Source organism: Crotalus tigris, unplaced genomic scaffold (genome assembly GCF_016545835.1).
Source record: "Crotalus tigris isolate CLP2741 ecotype Arizona unplaced genomic scaffold, ASM1654583v1 scf7180000024369.3102671, whole genome shotgun sequence".
In the NCBI taxonomy this organism is placed as follows: Eukaryota; Metazoa; Chordata; class Lepidosauria; order Squamata; family Viperidae; genus Crotalus; species Crotalus tigris.
In genome coordinates this window covers 305,631-329,777 of record NW_024100539.1, presented here as the reverse complement: position 1 = coordinate 329,777, position 24,147 = coordinate 305,631, and the positions used below count along the sequence as shown (strand labels likewise).

Sequence of the window (24,147 nt, the reverse complement as noted above, 5' to 3'; positions counted from 1 at the left end):
CAAGAAAGCCGAAATCTTTGCCATTTCCGCCAAATAAGAAACTTTAAGAAACCACTCTTGCAAAGTAGGCAAAGATTCCTTCTTCCAACATTGCCCTACTAACAACCTGGCGGCTGCGATTAAGTTTAACATCAATATAGTCTCTTTACTATCACAATCAGAAACAATACCTAACAAGAACAATTGTGGGGTAAATTTTATCCTTCTTCTAAAAATTCTTTAGATATTCCACCATATCTTAATCCAAAAAGCTTTTATATTTTTACATGACCACCAGATATGATAATAAGTAGCATCCAGACATCCACATCTCCAACATTTAGGCTGCAAATCAGGATACATACGAGACAAATTTTTGTGGATCAAGGTGCCATCTATAAAACATTTTATAAAAATTTTCCCTTAAATTTTGGGCTTGTGTAAATTTAACATTCGTCACCCAAATAATCTCCCAAGTATCTAATAGAACCGGTTCATCAAAATTTTGTGCCCATTTAACCATACATTCTTTAACTAATTCTGCTTCTGAATCCAATTCTACTAACACCCCATAAATTCTCTTAATATGAGTTTGTCTTTGATCTTTTATTTGTTTTAACAAATTCTCCTCTTCTCTAAGCAATCCTACGTTACGATCTATCTTCCACCTCTCCACTATTTGTCTATACTGAAACCTTGAGTAAGTAATATTTTCTTGTGTTAAATCTTCCAAAGATTTTAATTGCCAGTTTTTACCATCCCATCTAAGTAGTTGTGCATAAGAAACACTATCCATCTTTACTCCTCTCCTTATCCCTTCTATCGTGTGCCATGGTATAGCCCATAATGGAATTTTAAAATCACTTCTATAATATTTCTTCCAAACCCGAAGTAAAGAAGTCCTTATAATATGAGATTTAAAAATCCTATCAACCTTTTTATTAAAAATTAAATAGGCATGCCATCCAAAAAGTAAATCCCAGCCCTCCAAGAGGAGTATTTCTACATTTGTTAAATTAATCCAATCACTAATTAATGTTAAAACAGCAGCATCATAATACAATTTCAAATTCGGTACCTTGAGTCCACCTCTCTCACGAATATCTTGTATAATTTTAAGTTTTACTCTTGGTTTTTTCCCTGCCCAAATAAATTTGTTGATACCTTTCTGCCATTCATTTAAATTAACCTCATTCTTTAAAATGAGTATCATTTGAAATAAAAAAAGAAACTTTGGCAGAACATTCATTTTAATCGCTGCAATTCTCCCCAATAGGGATAATTGCAGCTTCTCCCAATTTTCCAAATCTCTTTGTATTTTGACCCACAGCCTTTCATAATTATTTTTATACAATTTTACATTAGAGGCAGATAAAATAACCCCCAGATATTTTACCTTATTAACAACCTCAAAATCTGTCAACCTAACCAAAGTCTCCTTATCCAAATTGGTCATGTTTTTAGGCAATATCTTAGTTTTATTATTATTAATTTTGAAACCCGAAACCTGTCCATACTGATATATCAATTGTAATAACTCTATTACAGAATCAGTTGGTTGAGATAAAGTAACAACCAAGTCATCTGCAAAAGCCCTTAATTTATATTCTTTTTTATTAACTTCTATTCCTTTTATCTGCTGTGAGTCTCGAATTTTAATCAACAAAATTTCCAAAGTTAAAACAAACAGCAATGGTGACAATGGGCAACCCTGTCTAGTCCCCTTCTGAATTGAAAACACCTCTGACAAACCCCCATTAACTATAAGTTGTGCTGTTTGCTTTTGATAAATAACACGAAGAGCTTGTAATATGTTTTCTCCAAAATGCTTTAGAAACAGTGTTAAGTCTATAGCGCATCCCCGCATGATTCACCACGATGCCCGTCGGAATCTCCCATCTAAATGGCATCAATCTTTTTTTAAGTTCATTGGCTAAGAAAGCAAACTCTTTTCTTCTTCTTAAAATTTTAGATGGAATCTCCTTTAAAATGATGACATCTTGAGCAGCAATCTGAAACCTCTTATTATAAAAAGCTTGTATGATTTCATTACGCAGAGATCTCTTCCCAAAATAGATTACCACATCTCTTGGCAGATTTCTTTGCTTTGCAACCCAAGAATTAACTCTAAATATTTTTTCAATTTATCTAAATATTTCCTCCTTCTCTCTATCCAGAATGGCAGCAAAGTCATTTACTACAATCTTTCTCAAGTCTTGTTGCATGTCTTCCCTCAACCCCCTGATTCTTAAAGCATACTCCATCTCTCTATATTGAGACATTACAATATCATCTTGTGAAATTTCCATCTTTTTTTCCATGCCTTCAAATTTATCTTCCAAGATCTCCACCTTGTCTGCCACTTCTTCCCCTCTAGAATCCAGCTTCTCAACCACAGAAGCAAGTCCTGTTAAAGCCATAACTATATCTTGCCTCAAAATAATATTATTCTCCACTAAAAGCTCTTTCACTTCCCCTCTAATTTGAGATACAGCATTTCCCATTATGTCTTGCATATCTTTTACCGTTACTGCTGGCAAAGGGGGAGAGGGTGGTGGTGTAGCTTTAGGTTGTTGTACTGGTAACATCGCCGGAGAAGAAGCCACCTTAGGTACTGTAGATGTTGCTTGCCGCTTTGAAGCCATTTTCAAAAAAAAAAAGTTTCGTTTCTTCTTTCCTCCTTCTTAAAAAAAAAAGAAAAAATACAAAAGAAAAAATCCCTTAAAAAAAAAGAAAAAGATAACAAAAGAAAGTTTAACAAAAAAGAATCTTCCCAAACCACAAATCCACTTTAAGGAAAAATTTAAAAAAAAAAAAGAACAGTCTAATCCATTACATTCCGTTTCATTCACTTTTTTTTTTAAAAAAAAAAAAAACCTTTCCGATCACCATTTTACTTTCACTCTCACAAAAGGAAAAAAAAGGGGGGGGGGAAAAGGAAGGGAAATAAAAATCAACCTTTCAAAGTAAAGTCCAAATAAACTCCAATAAAAAATCCTTTATCCAGCTCTGTCCGCTTTTAAAAATAACTCACCCGGTCTCTTTAAGCGCGGAGGTGGGAGCGGCGTCTTGCTTTGTCCCGAGGGACAAAGACAGCTGGGAGGCGGAGGCAACCCGAACTCCGAGGGAGCACTCTTTTCAACACCCAAAGAAAGCTTCCTGGAGGGTCTCAGAGGCTCTACCTCTATTCGGGTGATACTCCCCTCCCCCCCTTTGCCCGGGAGGGAGGTTTTGAGCCGCAGAACAGCTGGTGCCTGCTGTTCTCTGCGGTTCTAACGCTTTCCTAGGAGGACGGCTACAAAGTAGCCGCCATCACCGACGCTGATCCACCGGAAGTCCCTCAGGGCACACCTTTTGACTTGATTCTGTTACTAGTGGTAGTATTTAGGCTTATAAGCCTAAAGTCCTTTACAGCAGGGCTTTTCAATCGGTGGGACATGTACATTGGCACCTGGCAGGTGGTACCTGACCCTGCCTAGCCTAGACAAGCATAGAGGGGGAAGGAGCTAAAGTGGCCCAGCACAGGACTTGCCCTGAGAGAGTCCTCAGGAGCTGCAGGGCTGCTGGGGCTAGAGAAAGGCCCCAGGAACGGCATTTCCAGCACAAATGGAAGAGAAAGGAGGAGGGGGGCCGAGACAGGAGAGGCTATAAAAGGAGGAAGTTTTGGTGGGAGAGGGAGAGAAAAAGACTCTGGAGAAAGAATCAGAAGAGAAAAGGCTTTTGTCAGAGAAGAGAGAGACAGGAAAGGCTTTTGGGGAAGTGTGTGTGTGACAGGCAGAGAGGAAAGGCTTCTGGGGAGGTGCGTGTGAGGAAATGATTTTGGGGGGAAGTATGTGTGAGAGAGATGAAGGCTTTTGCAAGCAAAGGGTGAAATAGGGCTGACCAGAGGAAATAGGGCTGACCAGCCACTTGACCATCAAGGCATATTAATAAATATTGAGAAATTGATCATACATTTGTCAGTGTTAAGGGAAAGTGATTCTGCAAAGAAACCGCCACCAAAGAAATTAAAAACGATACTTTTTTCCTTTTTTTTTTACACTTGGTAACATTTTATTAGATTATAGAATAAAACACAAAAGCAAATAGAAGGGCAAAGTGGGAAGGAAAAAGGGAAAAATGTGTGGGGGAGAAGGGAAAAAGAAAAGACATTGACTTCTGACTTCCTCTGTTGCAGTAGAACAGCGTTTCTCAACATTTGTGTGACGGCGATCCCCGTCACACGGACGCGGCGCACATGCGCGGCGGCGCCCCGAGGGGGGAAAATGGCGGATCGCGTTGTTTGGCGACCCATAGGTTGAGAACCGCTGCAGTAGAAGGAAGCATTAACATTGAACCTCAACTTTGTACTTTTCCATAATATTACAAACTAGCCATTTCTACAACAACAAATGAATCTAACCAGTAAAATCCAAAATTCCCCCCTCTTTTTTGACACCTTGCTAAGCACTGGTGGTACTCAAATATTGTCATGTCCTAAAAGTGGTACATTCTGTGAAAAGGTTGAAAAGCCCTGCTTTAAAGCACTCTCTGGGCGGTTTACAATGTTGAAGCATAATTTGCATATGGCCCCCAACAATCTAGGTCCTCATTTTACCAACCTGGGAAGGATGAAAGGCTGAGTCAATCTTCAGTCGCATCAGGACTGAACTCCAGGCTGTGGACAGAGTTGGCTTGTAATATTGCACTTTAACCACGACACACCAGTACACTATCACTTTGATTTCAGAAACTAAGGATACTGTTGGAGGCCGTGCTTAGGAAAACGTATGGTATGCCCAGGGCTTTTTTTCTCATAGAACGCCCAGAATGGAGTTCCGGCACCTTTTTTGGTTGGAACCTTGTAGGGTAGGCAAAGCGGGTTGTATGACATGTGTGAGTTACGGCACCCTTTATTTTTTCTTTTTTTTTAGAAAAAAAGCACTGGGTATGCCAGAAGGCAGGTTCCAAACACAGCTTTTAAGCATTGGACTATTCTGAGCAGAACCTTCGGCTTTCTGTTTTCTGCATTTGTGCAGAAAATACTTGTATGATTTTACAGTGGCAAAGAACCACACTTACAGTTTTATCTTTTTCATCTACAGATTGAACTGTATTATTCTCTCTCTCCCCCCCCCCCTTTAATATGTGCAGGTAAAAGCTCGTGGAATGGAGCAAATGGATGAGACATTAATATCTGCAAATGAAAATGCAGTTATGGCAGGTAAATATCATTTAAACCTATGCTACCTGTTTTCTTGAGTTTAATATAAAGTCTAAGAAAGCATGCGTCTATGCGATTTGAATCCCAGGTGAAACTGAATGCCCACGTATCTTTTGGCAGTATCCTTGATTGCTCTGTTTCTTCTGGATAATTAATGTATATGGTCATATGATTGTTGTATATGCTGAAGTATGCATTTATTGATGGTATTTCTATGCTGCTGCATTCTGAAACAACAAAAATAAAGGCCCAAAATATCAGAAAAGTAGCAAATGCACAAAGTTATACCAAATTGGTTGCTGTTTTCTTCTAAACCTGTTCACTTGATCCATGACCTTTGACTATTCCCAAGTACAATAACATTTTATCTGTAAATAATATTAATAAAACATTGTGATTGGCCCGCGGGGCCTTTGCTAATTGTGTGTGTGTGTGTGTGTGTGTGTGTGTGTGGACGCGCATGCATAATTTGTGTGTGTGTGTATGTATGTACATTCCAAGAGCACTAGCCAGCTTTTAGGAGGTAAATCATAAAAAGAGGCTAATCTCTCCCAAATACTAGTATTTCAGACTAAGTTTTCATCTCTTTATCCTGCTGGCTAAATCTCTCCAGTTAGTGGGTGGACTGTCTATAGTTATACAGTTACCTACACGAGCAAGAGTTACAGACTATCTCTGTCTGAATGGGCTTTAGTTTGGTCTCACCTAGAATGTCTTTGCAAACCGGTTTTCTTTTCATCTTAGATGGATGTGAAACGGAGGTCTCCAGCACGGAAGAGTCAACCACAGTAGACATTTGGACCCTCATTAATCTTCTGCTTGACCAAACCTCTCCCGAAAGACTTCTGCACTATTCAGGAAATGAAGTGATTGAAATGCAACAGAAGATTTCCAGCATATCAGACTGCATGATTAATAGCGTTAAATCTCGTTATGAATTATTATAGTCATATAACACCAATTTTTAAACAGTTATTTAAGTTTTTGAAAAATACTTTTGATTGGGCAGTTTTATTTTTAAAATCCATATTTTAAATTTGAGATTAATATTTAGTTTCACAAGTTTTAAATTTAAGATTAATAGTTTCCTATAACTTGAAGCAAATACAGCATTGGCGTTTAAATATTAAATATTACATTCTAAATTCTATGGACTTGCATTTTAAGTTTTTAATTTTTAATTGCTGCTATGCACAACTTCCAAAATGTGTAAAGATGTGCAGTAATGACTGGGAAACATGCACAAATATGGAGCGGTATATTTTTTAAATGTTAAGTGTTTTAAATGAAAGGGTTTGGGGACATTATCAGTGTTTGAAGCCCTGGTTTTGTTGTTCTGACTAATGTTTGAAGTGTTAATTCATTTACCAAAATCTTCAAAATCAATCTTCCAACTGATAGTAGTTTGGAAGGTACTAGTTTTATAGCTCATTACCATATTAAGAAGTATGGTGCTTCATTAGCATACTAAAATATCTCAAAGTTTTTCATAGGACATAGTCTATTTTTTCATAAATGTAGTATGCAGAAGAAAAAAGTGTCAGTGCATAATTCCAATAAATAATTCTCAGGATCTGACCACATGCTTTTTGAATTTTTATATACCACAAAGGATTTATTTGCCCCATTCATGAATCCTATATAAACTGGACATAAGAATAATTTTGTATATTATGTATAGCTGTACTAAATGCAAACGCTCTAAATTATATCTGTATGAAAGGCAAGCTCTAACGTGCTTGAATGGGAGAAACTTTGTATAGAGCATATTTGTGCTTTTTAATGTTGACACCACAGTGGGATAAATTTATGTTTTAGGAAATAAATATATATAAATAAAATATATAATTGATTGAATAAAATGGTTGTTATTTTGGAGAAGAACTGTGTTCTGTTCAGGTTAAAATTAGTTTTCTGAAAGAAAGGATTTTTAAAAAGGCATTTAAACTGCGTATTAATAACTGACGTGTCAAAAGTGCTGATTTGTCCATTGCCGGGAAAAGGGACAAGGGTGAATCAATAGATTTGGGCCTTTGTAAAGGTTAATAGAAAGGGACTTCACAACCAAATTAATCTAGTCATTGTACCTTCTGTGATTATATGGTTGATTTAATTCCAGTTTTAGTTTTTCAGCATACATTGGTAATAGGATAGGAGAGAACCTAAAGAGAATAAAAGACTATTATTAAGGTAGGATTATGCTTTCAGTATTTAGGCAGGCATAGGCCATATAAGAATTTATAAGCCAGTTCTGCAAACATTATTCAACGGTGTTGTCCTTCATCTATTCCAAAGAATCAACACAAGAATTGCCACCGAAGTAGATTAAGGGAGAAAGCCCCCATTGTTTAAAATGTCAATGTGAAAAGTATGAAAATTCTGCCAGATTCCAACATATACTCAGTTTCTATTAGAGTTTTACAGTTTTCCAGCACAAAAATAAGCCCCCAAAATAAGCACACATTCAAAATGAGCAGGAGGCATGGTTTAGAAAAACTTTATCTATAAAACATATATAAACATGATATATACAGTTTCATTCAGCTCTGGGGAACAACAACTCAACTTGGAGATCAGAAGAAACACAGTTGGATTATAATACAATAAAAAAATAAGACTCTAAGAAGAACACTTCCTAAATCCTTCTATAATATGGTGGATGAATTAAATATACTTGATGCTTGGAGAGAGAAATATCAGGAAAAGAAGCAATATATGTTCTATTCTAACACACCTGTCCTGGTCGAGAATTGATATGACATGGATGTCAATAGATTTATTTACAAATATACAAAATATAGCCATTGAAACAAGCACATGGGCAGATCACAACCCAGTTACAATTACATGGAAAGGACAAAAAAAGAGAACAAGATGGACATTAAACCAAACTATATTGAATGAAAAGGATTTTCAGCAATATATGAAAAAAGTATTTTTCTTTAAGGAAAACAAAGAAGAAGATACTTCACTTCAAAATGTTTGGGATACGGCAAAAGCATACATGAGAGGACTTGCTATGACTTATTTGGGGAAAAAGAACAAACAGAAAAGACAAAATAAGGGGAAATTGGAGGAAGAATATAAGACACTTGAGAAAGAATTACAGAAAGATACACGAAACAAAAAGATTAAAAATTTAATGGAACTGAACAAACAAAAAATGAACTTACTAGAAAATGAAGTGGCAATGAAAATAAAAGAGCTAAGCAAACCTTTTTTGAGTATGCAAACAAACCAGGGAGATGATTGACATATAAAATTAAAAAGGAGAAAGAGAAGAGATGGATTAAACAATTGGAAGATGCTGAGGGGCTTTTACAACATCGAAATGAAGAAAAGAAAAAAATAATCTGGGAATATTATGAGAACTTATTCAAGCAACAAAGATTTTCAGATGACATGATAAAACATTTTTTGATAGAAACAGAGATACCTAAAATGCCGGAGAAATTTAAAAAGCTATTAGAAGGGGAAATAACAATGATGGAATTAATAGAAGCAATCAACAGACAAAAAAATGGTAAAACACCAGGACCGGATGGATTACCAGCAGAGCTATATAAGACATTCCAGGAAGTACTAGGTAATGTAATGGAACTTTATAATGAACTTCTTTCTGAAGCTAAGATACCAGTTTCATGGTCCGAAGCTCTTATTACTCTCATACCAAAGAAAGAAACGGAAACACAGAAAATAAAGAACTACAGGCCGATTTCCCTACTGAATGTGGACTACAAAATATTTGCATCAATAATGGCGGAAAGACTTAAAAAGTTTTTAAATGAATTTATACAATCGGATCAAAATGGCTTCTTACCCAAAAGACAGATTAGAGACAATATGCGAATTATATTGAACACACTAGAATATTATGAAACACACCCCGAGAAACATATGGCATTGGTGTTCCTGGACGCACAGAAGGCATTCGACAATGTGAACTGGCAATTCATGATAAGCCAATTACAGACTACGGATTGTGGGGAGAAATTTATAAATGTAATCAGAACAATTTATAATAAGCAATCAGCCAAAGTAATGATAAATGGAGATATGACTGAGAAGATCAACGTTATGAAGGGAACAAGACAGGGCTGTCCCCTATCTCCACTGTTGTTTGTTCTGACATTAGAAGTATTAAATAGACGTATAAGACAGAATAATGACAAAAAAGGGATGAAAATTAAGAGGGAAGAATATAAGCTACAAGCATTTGCAGGTGATTTAGTATTTATTTTGGAGGAACCATTAGAGACAGGATCTGTATTAATAGAACAAATAGAAAAATATGGTGAGGTAGCTGGGTTGAAAATTAATAAAGATAAAACCAAAATGTTAGTGAAAAATATTACTGAAAAACAAAAAAAAACTGGTGGGGAAATTAGATATACAGATTGTAAAGAAGGTAAAATATTTAGGGATCCACCTGACAGCAAGATGCACAACAATTAAAGAGGATAATTATCATAAATTGAAAAGACAAATTGAAGTAGATTTGGATAAATGGAAAAATGTACAACTATCATTAATGGGAAGGATTTCGATAATCAAAATGAATATATTACCACGATTATTGTTTTTGTTTTCAACAATACCTATAAAATTAGATAAGAAATATTTTGAGGGGCTTAATAAAATAATCTTGAAATATATTTGGCAGGGAAAAAAGGCAAGGATTAATCTAAAAATGTTACAAGATACAAGATTGAGAGGTGGGTTTGGTCTACCTAATTGGGAATTATACTATCAGGCTGCAGCATTATCATGGATGAGAGAATGGATCTTACTGAGGAATACAAGATTATTGACATTAGAGGGACATGATTTACAGTTGGGATGGCATGCTTTCATATGGTATGGAAAAAACAGAATACATAGCTATTTTCAGAGACATCATATAAGGAATTCTTTATTTGTGGTCAGGGAGAAAGTAAAGAGAAAGCATTATTTGAAGATTCCAAATTGGCTCTCAACTATGGAGGCGCTAGTACACCCCAATATGTTTAACATAGGAAACATTATAAGATATAAAGACTTACTAACAGATATGGGGGAGTTGAAAACCAAACAACAATTAGAAGAACAAGGAATAAAGATGGATTGGTACATGAGAACGCAAATACAATCTAGATATGAAAAAGATGTTAAAATAGATGGTGTTAATTTGGGGACAACAGAGTTAGATGAAATACTCACAGGAACAGAAGAAAAATGGATTAAAAATGTACAGTTATCTACTACATATGGAGTTAGAGAAGGAACAAGTGAAAGAGACAATGATAAAATGGGCAAGGAATTTTGGATACACAATTGAATTAGATAGATGGCAGCAACTATGGGAAAGAAACTGTAAATTGACAATGGCGACTATGTATAAAGAAAATATGTACAAAATGTTTTACAGATGGCACATGTCTCCAGAAAAATTAGCTAAAATGTTTAAGGACAGGTCTATGAAATGTTGGAAATGTCATCAGATACCAGGTTCCTTCTACCATATGTGGTGGATGTGTGTAGAAGCTAAAACTTATTGGAATATAATTAGAACATGGATAGAAAAGATGATACAACAACATATAGAACTAAGACCAGAAATATTCCTGTTGGGTATCCTACCAGGGAAATACAATAAAGAGAAAACATACTTAATTATTCATATAATTGCGGCAGCCAGGATTGTGTTTGCACAAAATTGGAAAGCACTGAAAGCCCCCCCCAGAGGAAGAGGTGATTGGGAAAATACTGGAATGTACAGAAGTGAACAGACTAACAATGACAATTAAAAATAAGACAGAGTCAGACTACTATGAAATCTGGGGAACTTTTTATGATTGGCTGAAAAGAGAATACGGTTAAAAGACAGTTAACATCAATTTAGATGGAAGAAGAAGGAGCAGATAAGGAGGGAGACCCAGGCGACACAGTATTGAATAACTGGAGGTTGTATAAGTATTTATAGAAGTATATACTGAGAAGGTTAGATAAATAGAACTATTAATGTAAGAGGAAATTAATCTTATTGTATATAATACAGATAGGGAAATTTGGAGAGAGGAGTTGCTCGGACATTACCCCTGAATTGTATCTGAAGAGGGATGAGAGGGAAGAAAGGAGAGGAGAGAGAAAAGAGTAAAGGAGGGGAGAAGGAAGTAGGAAGGTTGGAGGAGAAGAGGAGAAGTGAGGAGAAAGGGGAGTAGAGTGGTGAAGGAAAGAGAAGAGGAGAGGAAAAAGAGGGAAGTAGGGAAGAGAAGAAAGGGAGAAAGAAGGTAGAAAAGAAGGAGTGTGGATACAGTGAAAGGGGAAATGGGTGAGTAACATCAAAAGCCATGTGTATGTATTTATTTCATTTTATTAAAAGTATCTTATATATGAATGTAAAAAAATGTATGTTAACATCTGATAAATATCACGGTATATATATGGGGAGAGTTGGAAAAATAAAAAATTAAAAATTAAAAAAAGAAGAAGAAACAACACAGAGAAGACTAAAACACACCCAGACCTAGGCTGGATCACATACGTCACATAGCCAATATTGTGTCCTAATCAAAAACAGTTCTCATTGGCTGGATTGTTGCTATGGCTATTCCAATTCATAAATACACACTGACAGTTTCTATGTTTGTTGAGACCTTTGGGATAGCCTGAAATCTTAACATATGTGGGCTCAGCAATCTCTTGTTCAATTGTGCAATTAAATATCAAGAGTTCAACCTCCCAGGATTCCCCATTGTAGGTTTCAAAATGACCATTGATTAACCAAGAGATTGCCAAACTCAACATATGTTAAAAGGTTAAAAATATGGAGTTTTAACACATTGAAGGTCTAATAGTCTCCTGTGTTACATCTGTGTAATCAACCTCTCTACATCATCCTGTCCCCAACCCAGTTTTAATCCAGGATCAGCTTAGTTTTGTATCTGATGAAGTGAGATGCAGATTCTAAAACTTACAGCTTTTAATAAAATTGTGTAAATGGGGAAACATATTACCAGTCTCCTGATATGAAACTGTTAGAAGAGTTGTACCCACTGGTTCAAAGTGCAGTGTGATTATTGTCCTGGCGATACCCAACTGCAATTTGTCCTCCTGAGCTAAACAAAGTCTTGTCCTGGTATCTGGAGGCTGTTGGGGTCTGAGTGGCTGTTGGAGTGAAACAGCTTTAACCCAAGCAAGATAGAGATGCACTTTACCTGCTGAGTATCTCTCTCCAGCATTATCTTCTCAGGGGGAAGCACTGCTAATGTGCTAATCCATCACATGTGGGTCTTCCTAGTCTCACAGCTACTGCTAGAGGGGCAGGTGGAAGGCATGGCCAGTAAGGCCTTTACTCAGCTTCAGGTGATGCATTAGCCGTGGCTGTACCTGCAGTGGAAGATCTCACAAGAGCGAAGTATCACATGGTACATGGACCTGCCTTTAACATCCTCTTGAAAGCCACAATAGGTGCAAACTGTAGTGGCCTCCAGACGTTGGCTGTCAGAAGTAGACTATACTGGCATGGCAGGCCCTGCACCTGTTACTCACAGCTTTTGGTTGCAATTTCAAGCCCTAGGAAGCCATATATGATTTGGACGAAGCCATATATGATTTATTGGACAATCTCCAGTCAGAAATTTCCTGCTTGATATGTACATGTGGGTTTCCCTTCTTTTGTGAAATAAGGGAAGCTGAGGCTAGGAGGCAGTCCTGATGTTTCCGTAATGGCTCATGTGCTATGGGATACCCTCTCGGGTATTAGATTTGCTCCCTATGATAATGGATTTTCAGAAGATGTTAAAGATGAGGCCGCTTTGGCGAGCTTCTGGAGATTGATGGGTAGACACTCTCAAGTTCACAGACTGCATGTTAGCATCAAATAGTTTTAGAATAAATTTTCTTTCTGAACTTTTTTTAGTATTAATATTATTGCCATGGATGTTTTATCACTACTGGAGATAATTTTATTGTACTCTTGAAGTGACACCAGCAAGGACTCCGAGAAGCAAATAAGTACATAACACGAAGAAATAAAGCACATAATACATTTGTGGAAAGATGACATTTATTAGTCACTCACTTGAGAGGGAATTACAGCACTGCAACCCAAGAACACTCAGATTAAAATGCATGCATCAGCGTTCTCTAAGTAGAGCAGAAGAAAGGCTTTGCACTTTGACTTGTTTAAGATGTTATATATAGAAACAGACATGGATACATTCAGCTGGGTTTAGACTATCATGTGAGATCACTGCATCTCTTGAGAAGAAAAACCACATAAACCAATACAATTCATTGTTTCATGAAAATAGACTGAATCATACAAATTCAGCCGGAGGGATGGCATACTGAATTTCAGGTATCCAAAACTCTCGTTTAGATACCTAGTCAAACTAGGATGGATAATGTTTCCTGAAAGTTCTAGATGCCAGACAATTCTTCACATGTATCAAGAGAAATAAAATAATAAGGATCTTTGGCAACTGTTATGAGCTGTACTGAACTGATGTGGCATAAAGGGCCTTCCTATTGTCCATGTGGTCTCCTCCATTTAAACCGCTTCTACGTAGTTGGCTGGAAGCATGCTTGTTTTGCCTGTTCTTTGCACAGTTCCATCCATCCATCCTTCATCTACGGCTTGGATGTTGACAATTGCATCACCATCTTTGAAAGAGACTTCATCAGCATCTGCTGCTGTGTAGTAATACACAGCATGGTAAGTCTTCTATTGTGTCATATTAGAGAGTAAAAGAATAACCAAATGTTACTAGCATAAAGCTGGAGTGCAGCAAACAATCAATTCAACACTTCTGCAACTGTGCAACTTTCAATAGAAAGACCTCCCTCCTAAATACATCAATGATGTGGAGAAAGTTTAAAAATAAATATATATATGCTTTTACTATTATCATATAATCATATTTTATAGTTTATAATTATCATTTTATAATCAATTGCCTGAGTAGATGCTTCAAGTATATGGGAAAAATACAAGCCTCAGGTGGAGGCAGGGGGGAGAACAGGAGTTACCATGTGGCCCAGTGTGAGTCTCCATCTAGGAATTGTTTTTAAGTACCTTCTGGTGCCTGGTACCCCTACTTGATCTAACAGTGTAGAAGATGGGAGACATCTCTCCTCTAGAATTGATAAGCATGTACATATATGGTCTGAGTAAACAGAATAGTAGGGGAGGGATCTTATTAGTATAATGTAAGCAAACAGGGGCGGAGATAATGTATTCTGTTTAGGCGTTCCTGATAGATTGTAACCTCCAAAGCCTAAGCCAATCGGGCCATGGGGGAGGGAATGGGGCGTCGCGATAGGATGTATAATAATATGTGATTTTGGAATTTGGGGTGTGGTTCAGTGCTTGACTACATTGCATTGCCTTCTGAATCCACCACGCTTTGCAAACCGTTATTTTTTTAGACTTTGTTGTGAAGTCTAATAAACTTCTTTTCTATTTGTAACTCAGAGTGGATTTCAATTTGTGACTATTTTTGCGTCTAACAATGATACTGTTCAGTCCCACAAGTGAATATATATTCATCCCAAAGATGCCTATTCGTTCAGACCCACGAGGGTTCTTTTTTCTCCCAAGAAATGGCAACTCTTCCACCCAGGCAGGCAGGCAATGATGAGGTAATGATAAAATGTGACATAATCTAAGTTTCTTCCCCATTTACAATTTGTCATCATGACCTTATATGTAAGCATGTAAGGAGCAAAGCTTGATGTCATGAACCAGGTTCTACCATTTTGATGAGGTCATGGCTTGTTGTGGACTCACAGGCTCGATTGACAAATACCCTCTGCCTGCAGAAATCTTCATTTTTATAGATACTTTGGTTGTATCATTTTCCTTATCCCTGCAGTAGACGGATGAGAGGGGATGGAAGATCCTGTAGTCTGTTGCGTCGCAACAGAAGATGATCTTTGTTAGTGGTTGGGACTAGACATTACTGTAGCACTGATGTATGTATTGTTAGAACATTTCTTTGTTAAAAAAAATAGTAAAACAATATCTGCCCACAGAGATAGTACTAACATTTTTTTTCCTTTTGGCATACAAGGGTTTTGCTACATTTATTGATTGAAAAGAATCACTCTGAAATTGTACATTAAATAAATTATGGCAGTTATATGTTGCATTCCCAAGAAGGTGTGATCATGCTATAACCAACCTTTATGTAGGTATCAAAAATAATGTGTGTCTTTTATAGTAGCTAATGTTGATATGATGGCAGCCAACATGTTGCATTATTCCTAGTCTTCCCACTCTGCTTTATCGGCACTGAATTGCTTTGAGCAATGACTTACAAGTTATGTATGACTTGTATGTTGTATGTTACCAAGCAAACTAATACCCTTAAGAAAGAGAGGCTGGATCAGAAAAATGAGGAGTTGGATTTCGGTATTCCAATACAATCTCCAATATTAGATTCTACTTTGAATGAAAAAACCCCTAATGGCAGCAGCAACTCCTCACCTTCTAGTGATATAATTTCAGCCACACTACAGGTAGTGGTGAACAGAAGGCAGGCTTTTGTAACTTTGGAAAAAACTGATGACTTCGACAATGGATCTTTTGGTCCTTCAGTTTTCAGTAATATTTCTGTAACATTAACGAGTCCCTTTATCCAGAAGGAAAGCACTGTTCTTTCAGATGTCTCTCCGAAAGGAAAGCCAGACCTGAAGAATGAAAGTGGCTTAAAACTCAGAGCAAGAAAAACCGTCTCTGGCACAAGATCCGGAAGAGAAAGGAGGTAGGCCGAGGCAGGAGAGGCTATAAAAGGAGGCAGTTTTGGCGGGAGAGGGAGATGTTGGAGAAAGAATCAGAAAAGAAAAGGCTTTTGTCAGAGAAGCGGTGAGAGAGACAAAGAGGAAAGGCTTTGGGGGAAGTGTGTGTGTGTGTGTGTGTGTGTGTGTGTGTGTGTGAGGAAGGGAGGAAAGGCTTTTGCGGAGGTGTGTGTGAGGAAATGTGTTTGGGGGATATGTGTGAGAGAGAGGGGGGTTTGTGAGTGAAGGGTGAGGAGAAAGAGAGAGGTGAGGGAGAGAGGAAGTAGGGCCAACCAGCCATCTGACCATCAAGGCAGTCGTGTATATTAATAAATATTGAGAAAGTCATCATATATTTGTCAGTGTAAAGGAAAAGTGATTCTGCAAAGGAATTGCCACCAAAGAAATTAAATAAAATAGAATAAAATAAAATAAAAATAAAAAAGCAAATACCATTTTTCCCTGAAAGTAAGGCCTACCCTGAAACTAAACACTGGCTTGATTTTGGGGGGTGGGTCTAATTTAAGCCCTATCCCCAAAATAAGCCCTAGTTTTGGGGCAAGGCACACACCTAAAAATCAAGCTAGGACGGGGGTTGGGGTGTGGAGCTGCCCCATCCCCCTCACACCCACGTACCTTGCAGGTAGGCCTCTCCTTGATGGCCCACTTCTTTTTCTGAAGCCTTTTCTGCAGCCAGGCCTGCATTTCTCAGTCACAGGGCTTTCTGGAAGGCCTGTGCAGCCATGCACTAAGCAACGGACTGAATCCATAGCTCGATACATGGCTGCTTAGGCCTTCTTTAAAGGCCTAACTGCAGAATGCAGGCCCAAATGCAGCTGCAGCACTTCAGCCCCAGATGTAATGGACCAGCTAGGTGAGGCAGTCCGAGCTGGAGGTGGGGTAAGGCCTACCCTGAAAATAAGTCCTGGTGCATCTTTTGGAGCCAAAAAAAAAGACCGAGTCTTATTTTCAGGGAAACATGGTAGTAGGACATAGTGGGGAGGAAAAAGGGAAAGAAAAGTAAGGGGGAGAATGGAAAAAGAAAAGAAATGGCATTGACTTCTGGCTTCCACTGTTGCAGTAGAAGGAAGCATTAACACTGAACCTCAACTTCGTACTTTTCCATAATATTACAAACTAGCCATTTCTACAACAACAAATGAATCTAACCAGTAAAATCCAAAATCCTCTCCCCTTTTTTTTGACATCTTGCTAAGCACTGGTGGTACTCAAATATTGTCATGTCCTAAAAGTGGTACATTCTGTGAAAAGTTTGAAAAGCCTTGCTTTAAAGCACTCTCTGGGCGGTTTACAATGTTGAAGCATAATTTGCATATGGCCCCCAACAATCTAGGTCCTCATTTTACTAATCTTGGAAGGATGAAAGGCTGAGTCAACCTTCAGCCCCATCAGGACTAAACTCCAGGCTGTGGACAGAGTTGGCCTGTAATATTGCACTCTAACCACGACACACCAGGATTCCTGATTTCAGGAACTAAGGACATTTGTGGAGGCCGTGCTTAGGAAAATGTATGGTGTGCCAGAAGGCAGGTCCGAAACACAGCTTTTAAGCATTGGACTATTCTGAGCAGAACCTTCGGCTTTCTGTTTTCTGCATTTGTGCAGAAAATACTTGTATGATTTTACAGTGGCAAAGAACCACACTTACAGTTTTATCTTTTTCATCTACAGCTTGAACAGTAATATTCTCCCCCCCCTCACCCTTTAATATGTGCATGTAAAATCTCTTGGAATGGAGCAAAATACTGGCTTGGATGATACAGACAGATCAATCAATGTCATGGATGATACATTGTTCTCTGCAAAAGAAAATGCAGTTGTAGCAGGCAAATATCATTTAAACCTATGCTACCCGTTTTCTTGAGTTTAATATAAAGTGTAAGAAAGCATGTTTCTATGCAATTTGAATCCCAGATGAAACTGAATGCCCACGTACCTTATTGCAGTATCCTCGTTATTATTCAATTACTCTGTTTCTTCTGGATAATTAATGTATATGATCATATGATTCTTGTATATGCTATTTTGTTGTGTTGTGGGAACAGCAAGACATTGAAGACAAGGAATTGCAACAACAGCTCTTTATTAGTTCTCACAGAAGCAAACTCTAGCAGCTGCTTGACTCATATTGTACGGACTGCCACTAAGTGGCGGCCAATCAGTTTAAAGGATTCATTCCCGCCTAAAAGGCTTAAAGTTATACAGAGAGTCTATAATTCAATTAAAAGCAACAGTTAACCATTTTTTATAACAGACCTTATGAATCAGCTAAATACATAATACATTTATTGTTGGCATTTCTATGCTACTGCATTCTGAAACACTTTTGAGTGGCATGCAACAAAAATAAAGGCCCAAGTCATCAGAAAAGTAGCAAACACATAGACAAGCTATACCAAATTGGTTGCCATTTTCTTCTAAACACTTATTCACTTGACTCATGATCTTTGACTATTCCCAAGTACAATAACATTTTATCTGAAAATATTAATAAAACATTGTCATGGGCCCTTGAGGCTTGATTGCTAATCGTGTGCGTGTGCATGAAAAAGTGTGTTTCTGTGTGTATGTATGTGTGTGTGTGTGTGTGTATACATTCCAACAGCACTAACCAGTTTTTAGGAGGTAAATCATAAAAGGAGGCTAATCTCTCCCAAATACTAGTATTTCAGACTAAGTTTTCATCTCTTTATCCTGCTGGCTAAATCTCTCCAGTTAGTGGGTGGACTGTCTATAGTTATACAGTAATCTACACGAGCAAGAGTTACAGACTATCTCTGTCTGAATGGGCTTTAGTTTGATCTCACCTAGAATGTCTTTGCAAACCAGTTTTCTTTTCATCTTAGATGTATGTGAAACGGAGATCTCCTGCACGGAAGAGTCAACCACCACAGACATTTGGACCCTCATTAATCTACTTTTTGACCAAACCTCTCCCGAAAGGTCTTCGGAACTATTCAGGGAATCAAGTCATTGAAATGCAACAGAAGCTTCAAAGCGTATCAAACTACATGATCAATAGTGTGAACTCCCATTATGAATTGTTATAGTTTTATGAAACCACTGTTCAAACAGTTATTCTGATTTAAGTTGTTTGAATAATAGTTTTGATTGCAGAGCAGTCCTCCTCCACCATTTGCAGAGAGAGAGAGAGAAAGAGACAGAGTGAGGCACTTGCGCTTCACTTCCCTTCCCTTCTCTCTCTCTCTCTCTCTCTCCCTCTCCCTCTCTCCGATATTCTGTTCACCTGGCCAGCCAATGCCTGGGCGCCCCGCCCCTGAAATAAGCATGGCCAGGAATTCCCTTTCTCGGGCTGGCCTCGTCTGAGGCGCACTGGCCAGGGAGCCGCACGGGGCAGCCCCGGCCTGCTGGAGCCTCTGCTGAGCAGGATAGCTCTCCCGCAAGCTGTTACCCCGAGGGAGCACAGCCCCTGGTCCCCATCCAGCACTACTGTTGGCCCCGCTGGTCGGGAAGGTGCGCCAGAGTCCCGGCTGCTGGAAAGGAAGAGGGACACGCAGCAAGGGCAGGAGAGGAGCGCCAATTTAAAGCCAGCCCAATCAGAATGTCTGCGGTATGTCATCCTGTCGAAGAAGAGTGTGAGGTGAGCAGAAGGGAGAGAGACCGGGCTGGATTCTCATCCCAACCCCCAAACTCATATGTGGGTGGATTTTTTGGGGGTGGAGGGATCAAAGGAAGAGGAAGAGAGTTTTGGGAGGGGAGGGAGGGAGGCGTGTGAGCCCACCCAGCCAGGGACACAACAGACACCCCCAAGCCAAATGCAGGGAAACTCTGAAGCCCTCCGATCTTTCCCAAAGCAAAACAAAGGCAATTGATTTGTAGACGATGTGCAGATGGAGGTTTGAGGGAAAAAAGGGGATTTCACCCAGGCTGTTTTCGTGTGAAAACTCCAGAACCGGCTCTTCTGTTTCTGTGCCTCTGTTGGTTTCACTGCAAGAATCCCCTGAAGGAAGATTTTCTCCCCCCGACTGAAGACTGACAAAGCCCAAATCCCTCTTTCAGAGCAGGGTGGACAGAAGAGATTTTGGGGGATATCAAGGGGGCCTTTGGGGGGGGGGGTTCGGTGGGAGAATCCCCCCCGACCATCCTCTGCCTGCAGCTAGCCAGCCTTCTTCCCAGCCTCAGGAACCAGCCATTCCTGAAGAAGGAGGTGGGGAGGGGGTCCCACTACCTGATGGCAGTTTCTGCCAGGAATGGGGGGGCAGAGGGACCCAACTTGCCACAACCAACTCAATGCTGGACAACTTGCCACAGGATGTGTTTCTTATGACTCGAATTTTAGTTTTAATGTTTGTGGGTGTTTTTAGATTCTCTCCCCCAAATCAGGAACCTTCCCAGCTATGAAGAAGGAAGCAATTTGAGTGCAGGTGAAACTGAGTCTATTGCCAAAAAGGGGTTTCAAGGGGGCCTTTTTCCCAGACCCCCAAAATTGGCTGAATGAAATTTCTCAGCCTTTGAATCAGTTTCTTCTCAAGGCAGAGAGGAGAGAGAGAGAGAGAGGGAGGGAGGGACAGGGAGAGAGAAGGGGGGAGGAAGGGAAAGGGGAGAGAGAGGGAGGGAGAGGGAGGGAGGGAGAGAGAGAGAATATGAATATATGTGGTTGTCTTTACTAGACTTTTAGTAAAGAATGTTTAATGAAATATTTTGATGGTTTTTTTTAATTAAGAGATGAGGTATGGAGATAATTTTATTATGAGTGTTTTATTTGAAAGTAACCTTTGACCCAGCATCTTTTTTGAGTTCAAAATGTTTTTATTGCATGCAGAAATAAAAATTTGTTTTCTTCGTAGCAGTTCATTGATTTCATAAATGCAACACATTATTGTTTTTTTATAGTTTTTTTCCCTGTGGGAAATGGTTCCAAAAGGCTCTTTGAGTGTTTAAGGTTGCCGACCCCTGCTCTAAATTATATCTGTATGTTAAGATTAAAATTAGTTTTCTGAAAGAGAAAGGATTTTTAAAAAGGCATTTATGTGTATTAATAACTGACGTGTCAAAAGTGCTGATTTGTCCATGGCAGGGAAAAGAGATAAGGATGAATCAATAGGTTTGGGCCTTTGTAAAGGTTAATAGAAAGTGACTTCACAACCAAATTAATCTAGCCATTGCACCTTCTGTGTATCAATTTAATTTAATTTAATTCCAATTTTAGTTTTTCAGTGTAAATTGGTAATGAATAATAGGGTAGGAGAGAACCTAAAGAGAACAAAAGACTATCATTAAGGTAGGATTATGCTTTCAGTATTTAGGCAGGCACAGGCCATATACGAATTTATAAGCCAGTTCTGCAAACATTATTAAACAGTGTTGTCCTTCATCTATTCCCAAAGCTGTTAAAAATGATTCAGAACAATCATCTAGTCCTTTTGCAGGATAGGTTGGATAGATTGTCAAAGATTAATTCAGCACTCCTGTTTATTTAAGTTTTAATTTTCCCTGTTATCTTGTAATCTTACCCTTCCTGTTTGACGTCACGGTGAAACGGACCAGGAGGAAGGGGCTCTATCTTTCACGTTCGATTTCGCTCATCTGGGGACCCTAAAAAGGGTCAAAAGTCACCCCGGGAGGCAATGAAGAAGGAGGGGACACTCATCAATCAAGGAGGGGTGGCACACCCCATTTGATCCGAGGAAGCCCTCCAAACCAGCGTGGGAAAGACTGGCTACATTCGTGTGACCAGTAAGAAGCTGCAGACAACTGAAGATAAGCAATAACCAGCATTTTTGAGCAACATAGATGGAACTGGGTGAGACTTTGTACTCTTTTTATGACCTTAACACTATTTTCCTGGAAAAAAGAATGCCCAAAGGAAAGAATCGATGAGAGAGGGAAGGGAAGTTTTTCACCCGATCCCTCAGGAAAAGAAAAGCGGCAAATTAATTGCTTTGGGGGAAAACAGAGAAAACTGCAAGACCAATTTAGAATTAATACAGATATATAGCTTTGAAATTTGGGGACTAAAAGTACCTCTGAGACTTTTTCTTAAAAAAAAAATTTGAAAGTTTGTAAAACAGGTCTGGTCTTGGAAATCTGAAAGAAGGTGCCAATGACATCTAGTGGCGAATCATAGCACTACAACTTATTATGCTTAAAAGAAACTTGGCTTGAAGCCCGGACTTAGATAAGACTCTTTGTTGTTCCTGGAAATTTTCACTTTTGCAGACTGCAGCTGGGAAAAGGGAAAAAACAAACAAACTCTTCAGCTGCTTATCTGTGTTGGAAAAGCTATTGGACTACAAAGACTACATATAAAAACAAAATGAGTCTTCCATACTGAGCTTTAAATGGCAAAAAATCATCTTTACACCTATCCCCAAAGCTGCCAGCGTGATATATCAACAAGAAAATGTTAATGAATCTCAGAAAGAAATTCTATGTTGAAATCAATCCAAGAGACAATTGTTTTATTTCATGATGAGACTAAAAATAATGCAAATGAGATAAAAGAACAATTTTCTAACCTAAACTTACAAATCCAGACAATAACTACAGAGAAGGAACCAATAACCCAGAAAATAGAAGGAAAATCAGAAGAAATGGTTCTAAAGATGAAGGACTTAAAGTAATTAATAGACAGACATGGACAAATGAAAAATCAGAGAATGCAGCGATAACATTGGAAATGGAAAAGATATTTTACTTGCCAAGATCTCAGAACACATTTGAGGGTAAGGAAGAAAAGCTGATCGAATGGATGATAAAGCTGTTAGGAGAACCGCTGAATATTGACAAACCTCTCTTCTTCTAGTGATAGACATTTTTCCATACTGGGCAAATAAAATTCTTATTGTTATAAGTAAATATACAATTACCTATCAACATTTGTTACATTTTTCTAATAGTGTTAATAATATCAGTTTAGAATATCTTTACTAACCAAAGCATATCATAATTGCATTTGCACTCAATATCCATTTATTCAGTCTATATCCCATTTTCGCATTTTTCAATTTTAATTCCCCATCCATGTTCAAAATATTCCAATCATTTATAATTTCAGAACAAGTTATATTTGGGTAACCAATAGCTTCCCTTATTCAAAGTTCTTAACATATTCTATTTTCTCTTTTCATACCAAGATACGATACTCTGATTACAAATCCTATCTATCTAGTTATAATAATACTTCTATTTCTAGCAATCTAACAATCTAGGTCTATGGTGGCGAACCTATGAAACGTGTGCCATATGTGGCACGCAGACCCCTCTCTGTGGGCACGCGCAGTTCTAGGCCTTTAGCTGGGTTTTATGCAACCTTTTCACTTTAGGCCTCTCCCGCCATGTGCAAAAACAAAGATTCAATCAATCAATCAATTTTAACTTCTCGCGGGAAAAAAAAAGATCTCGCAAAGTTGGAATTGATTGATTGAACTTTTTAATCCCACCCAGTCTGCTGTTACCACTGCAGCCATGCCCACCATATGGGTCACACCCACACAATGGGCCACACCCACACAATGGGCCACGCCCAATCAGCACCCAATAATACATAAGTGGGTTTTCAGTTGCAGTTTTGGCACTTGGTCTCTAAAATGTTCGCCATCACTGATCTAGGTCCTCATTTTACCAATCTTGGAAGGATGAAAGGCTGAGTCAACCTTCAGCCCCATCAGGATTGAACTCCAAGCTGTGGGCAGAGTTGGCCTGTAATATTGCACTTTAACCACTACACACCAGTACACTATCATTTTGATTTCAGGAACTAAGGATATTTGTGGAGGCCATGTTTAGGAAAACATATGGTATGCTAGAAGGCATTTTCAAAATACAGCTTTTAAGCATTGGATATTCTGAGCAGAACTTTCAGCTTTCGGTTTTCTGCATTTGTGCAGCAAATACTTGCATGATTTTACCGTTTTATCTTTTTCATGTACAGATTGAACAATATTATTCTCCCCCCCCCTTTAATATGTGCAGGTAAAATCTCGTGGAATGGAGCAAAATACTGCAGAAAGATCAATCAATGTCATGGATGAGACATTGTTCTCTGCAAATGAAAATGCAGTTATAGCAGGTAAATATCATTTAAACCTATGCTATCCATTTTCTTAAGTTTAATATAAAGTATAAGAAAGCATGCTTCTATGCGATTTGAATTCCAGATAAAACTGAATGCCCACGTACCTTATGGCAGTATCCTTGTTATTATTCAATTACCCTGTTTC

General features: G+C 38.4%; 2 protein-coding genes across 3 annotated transcripts in view; one reads left to right on the top strand and one right to left on the bottom strand.

Moving 5' to 3' along the window:
- LOC120301124 (telomere-associated protein RIF1-like) overlaps window positions 1-7,060 on the top strand; it is a 46,986-nt gene extending 39,926 nt beyond the window's left edge. Inside the window, exons 34-35 of the mRNA XM_039327833.1 lie at window positions 5,113-5,182; window positions 5,927-7,060. Of these exons, the coding sequence (XP_039183767.1) occupies window positions 5,113-5,182; window positions 5,927-6,129 (273 nt within the window). The 3' untranslated portion in view covers window positions 6,130-7,060. The remainder of the gene's footprint in view (window positions 1-5,112; window positions 5,183-5,926) is intronic.
- A 6,199-nt stretch (window positions 7,061-13,259) lies between these two features.
- On the bottom strand, window positions 13,260-16,788 carry LOC120301138 (LIM and SH3 domain protein 1-like). Of its 2 annotated transcripts, none has more exons than XR_005554814.1 (2): window positions 15,654-16,027; window positions 13,260-13,889 (listed from the first exon to the last, which is right to left on the bottom strand). XR_005554814.1 is itself a non-coding variant. In XM_039327902.1 (2 exons), exons 1-2 carry the CDS (start codon window positions 16,646-16,648, stop codon window positions 13,716-13,718), a joined length of 243 nt encoding a protein of 80 aa, XP_039183836.1. In that variant the 5' UTR covers window positions 16,649-16,788; the 3' UTR covers window positions 13,260-13,715. The 2 variants fall into 2 exon arrangements, 1 of the variants encoding a protein (XP_039183836.1); XM_039327902.1 differs by lacking the exon at window positions 15,654-16,027 and adding an exon at window positions 16,580-16,788.
- Window positions 16,789-24,147: the final 7,359 nt, after the last annotated feature.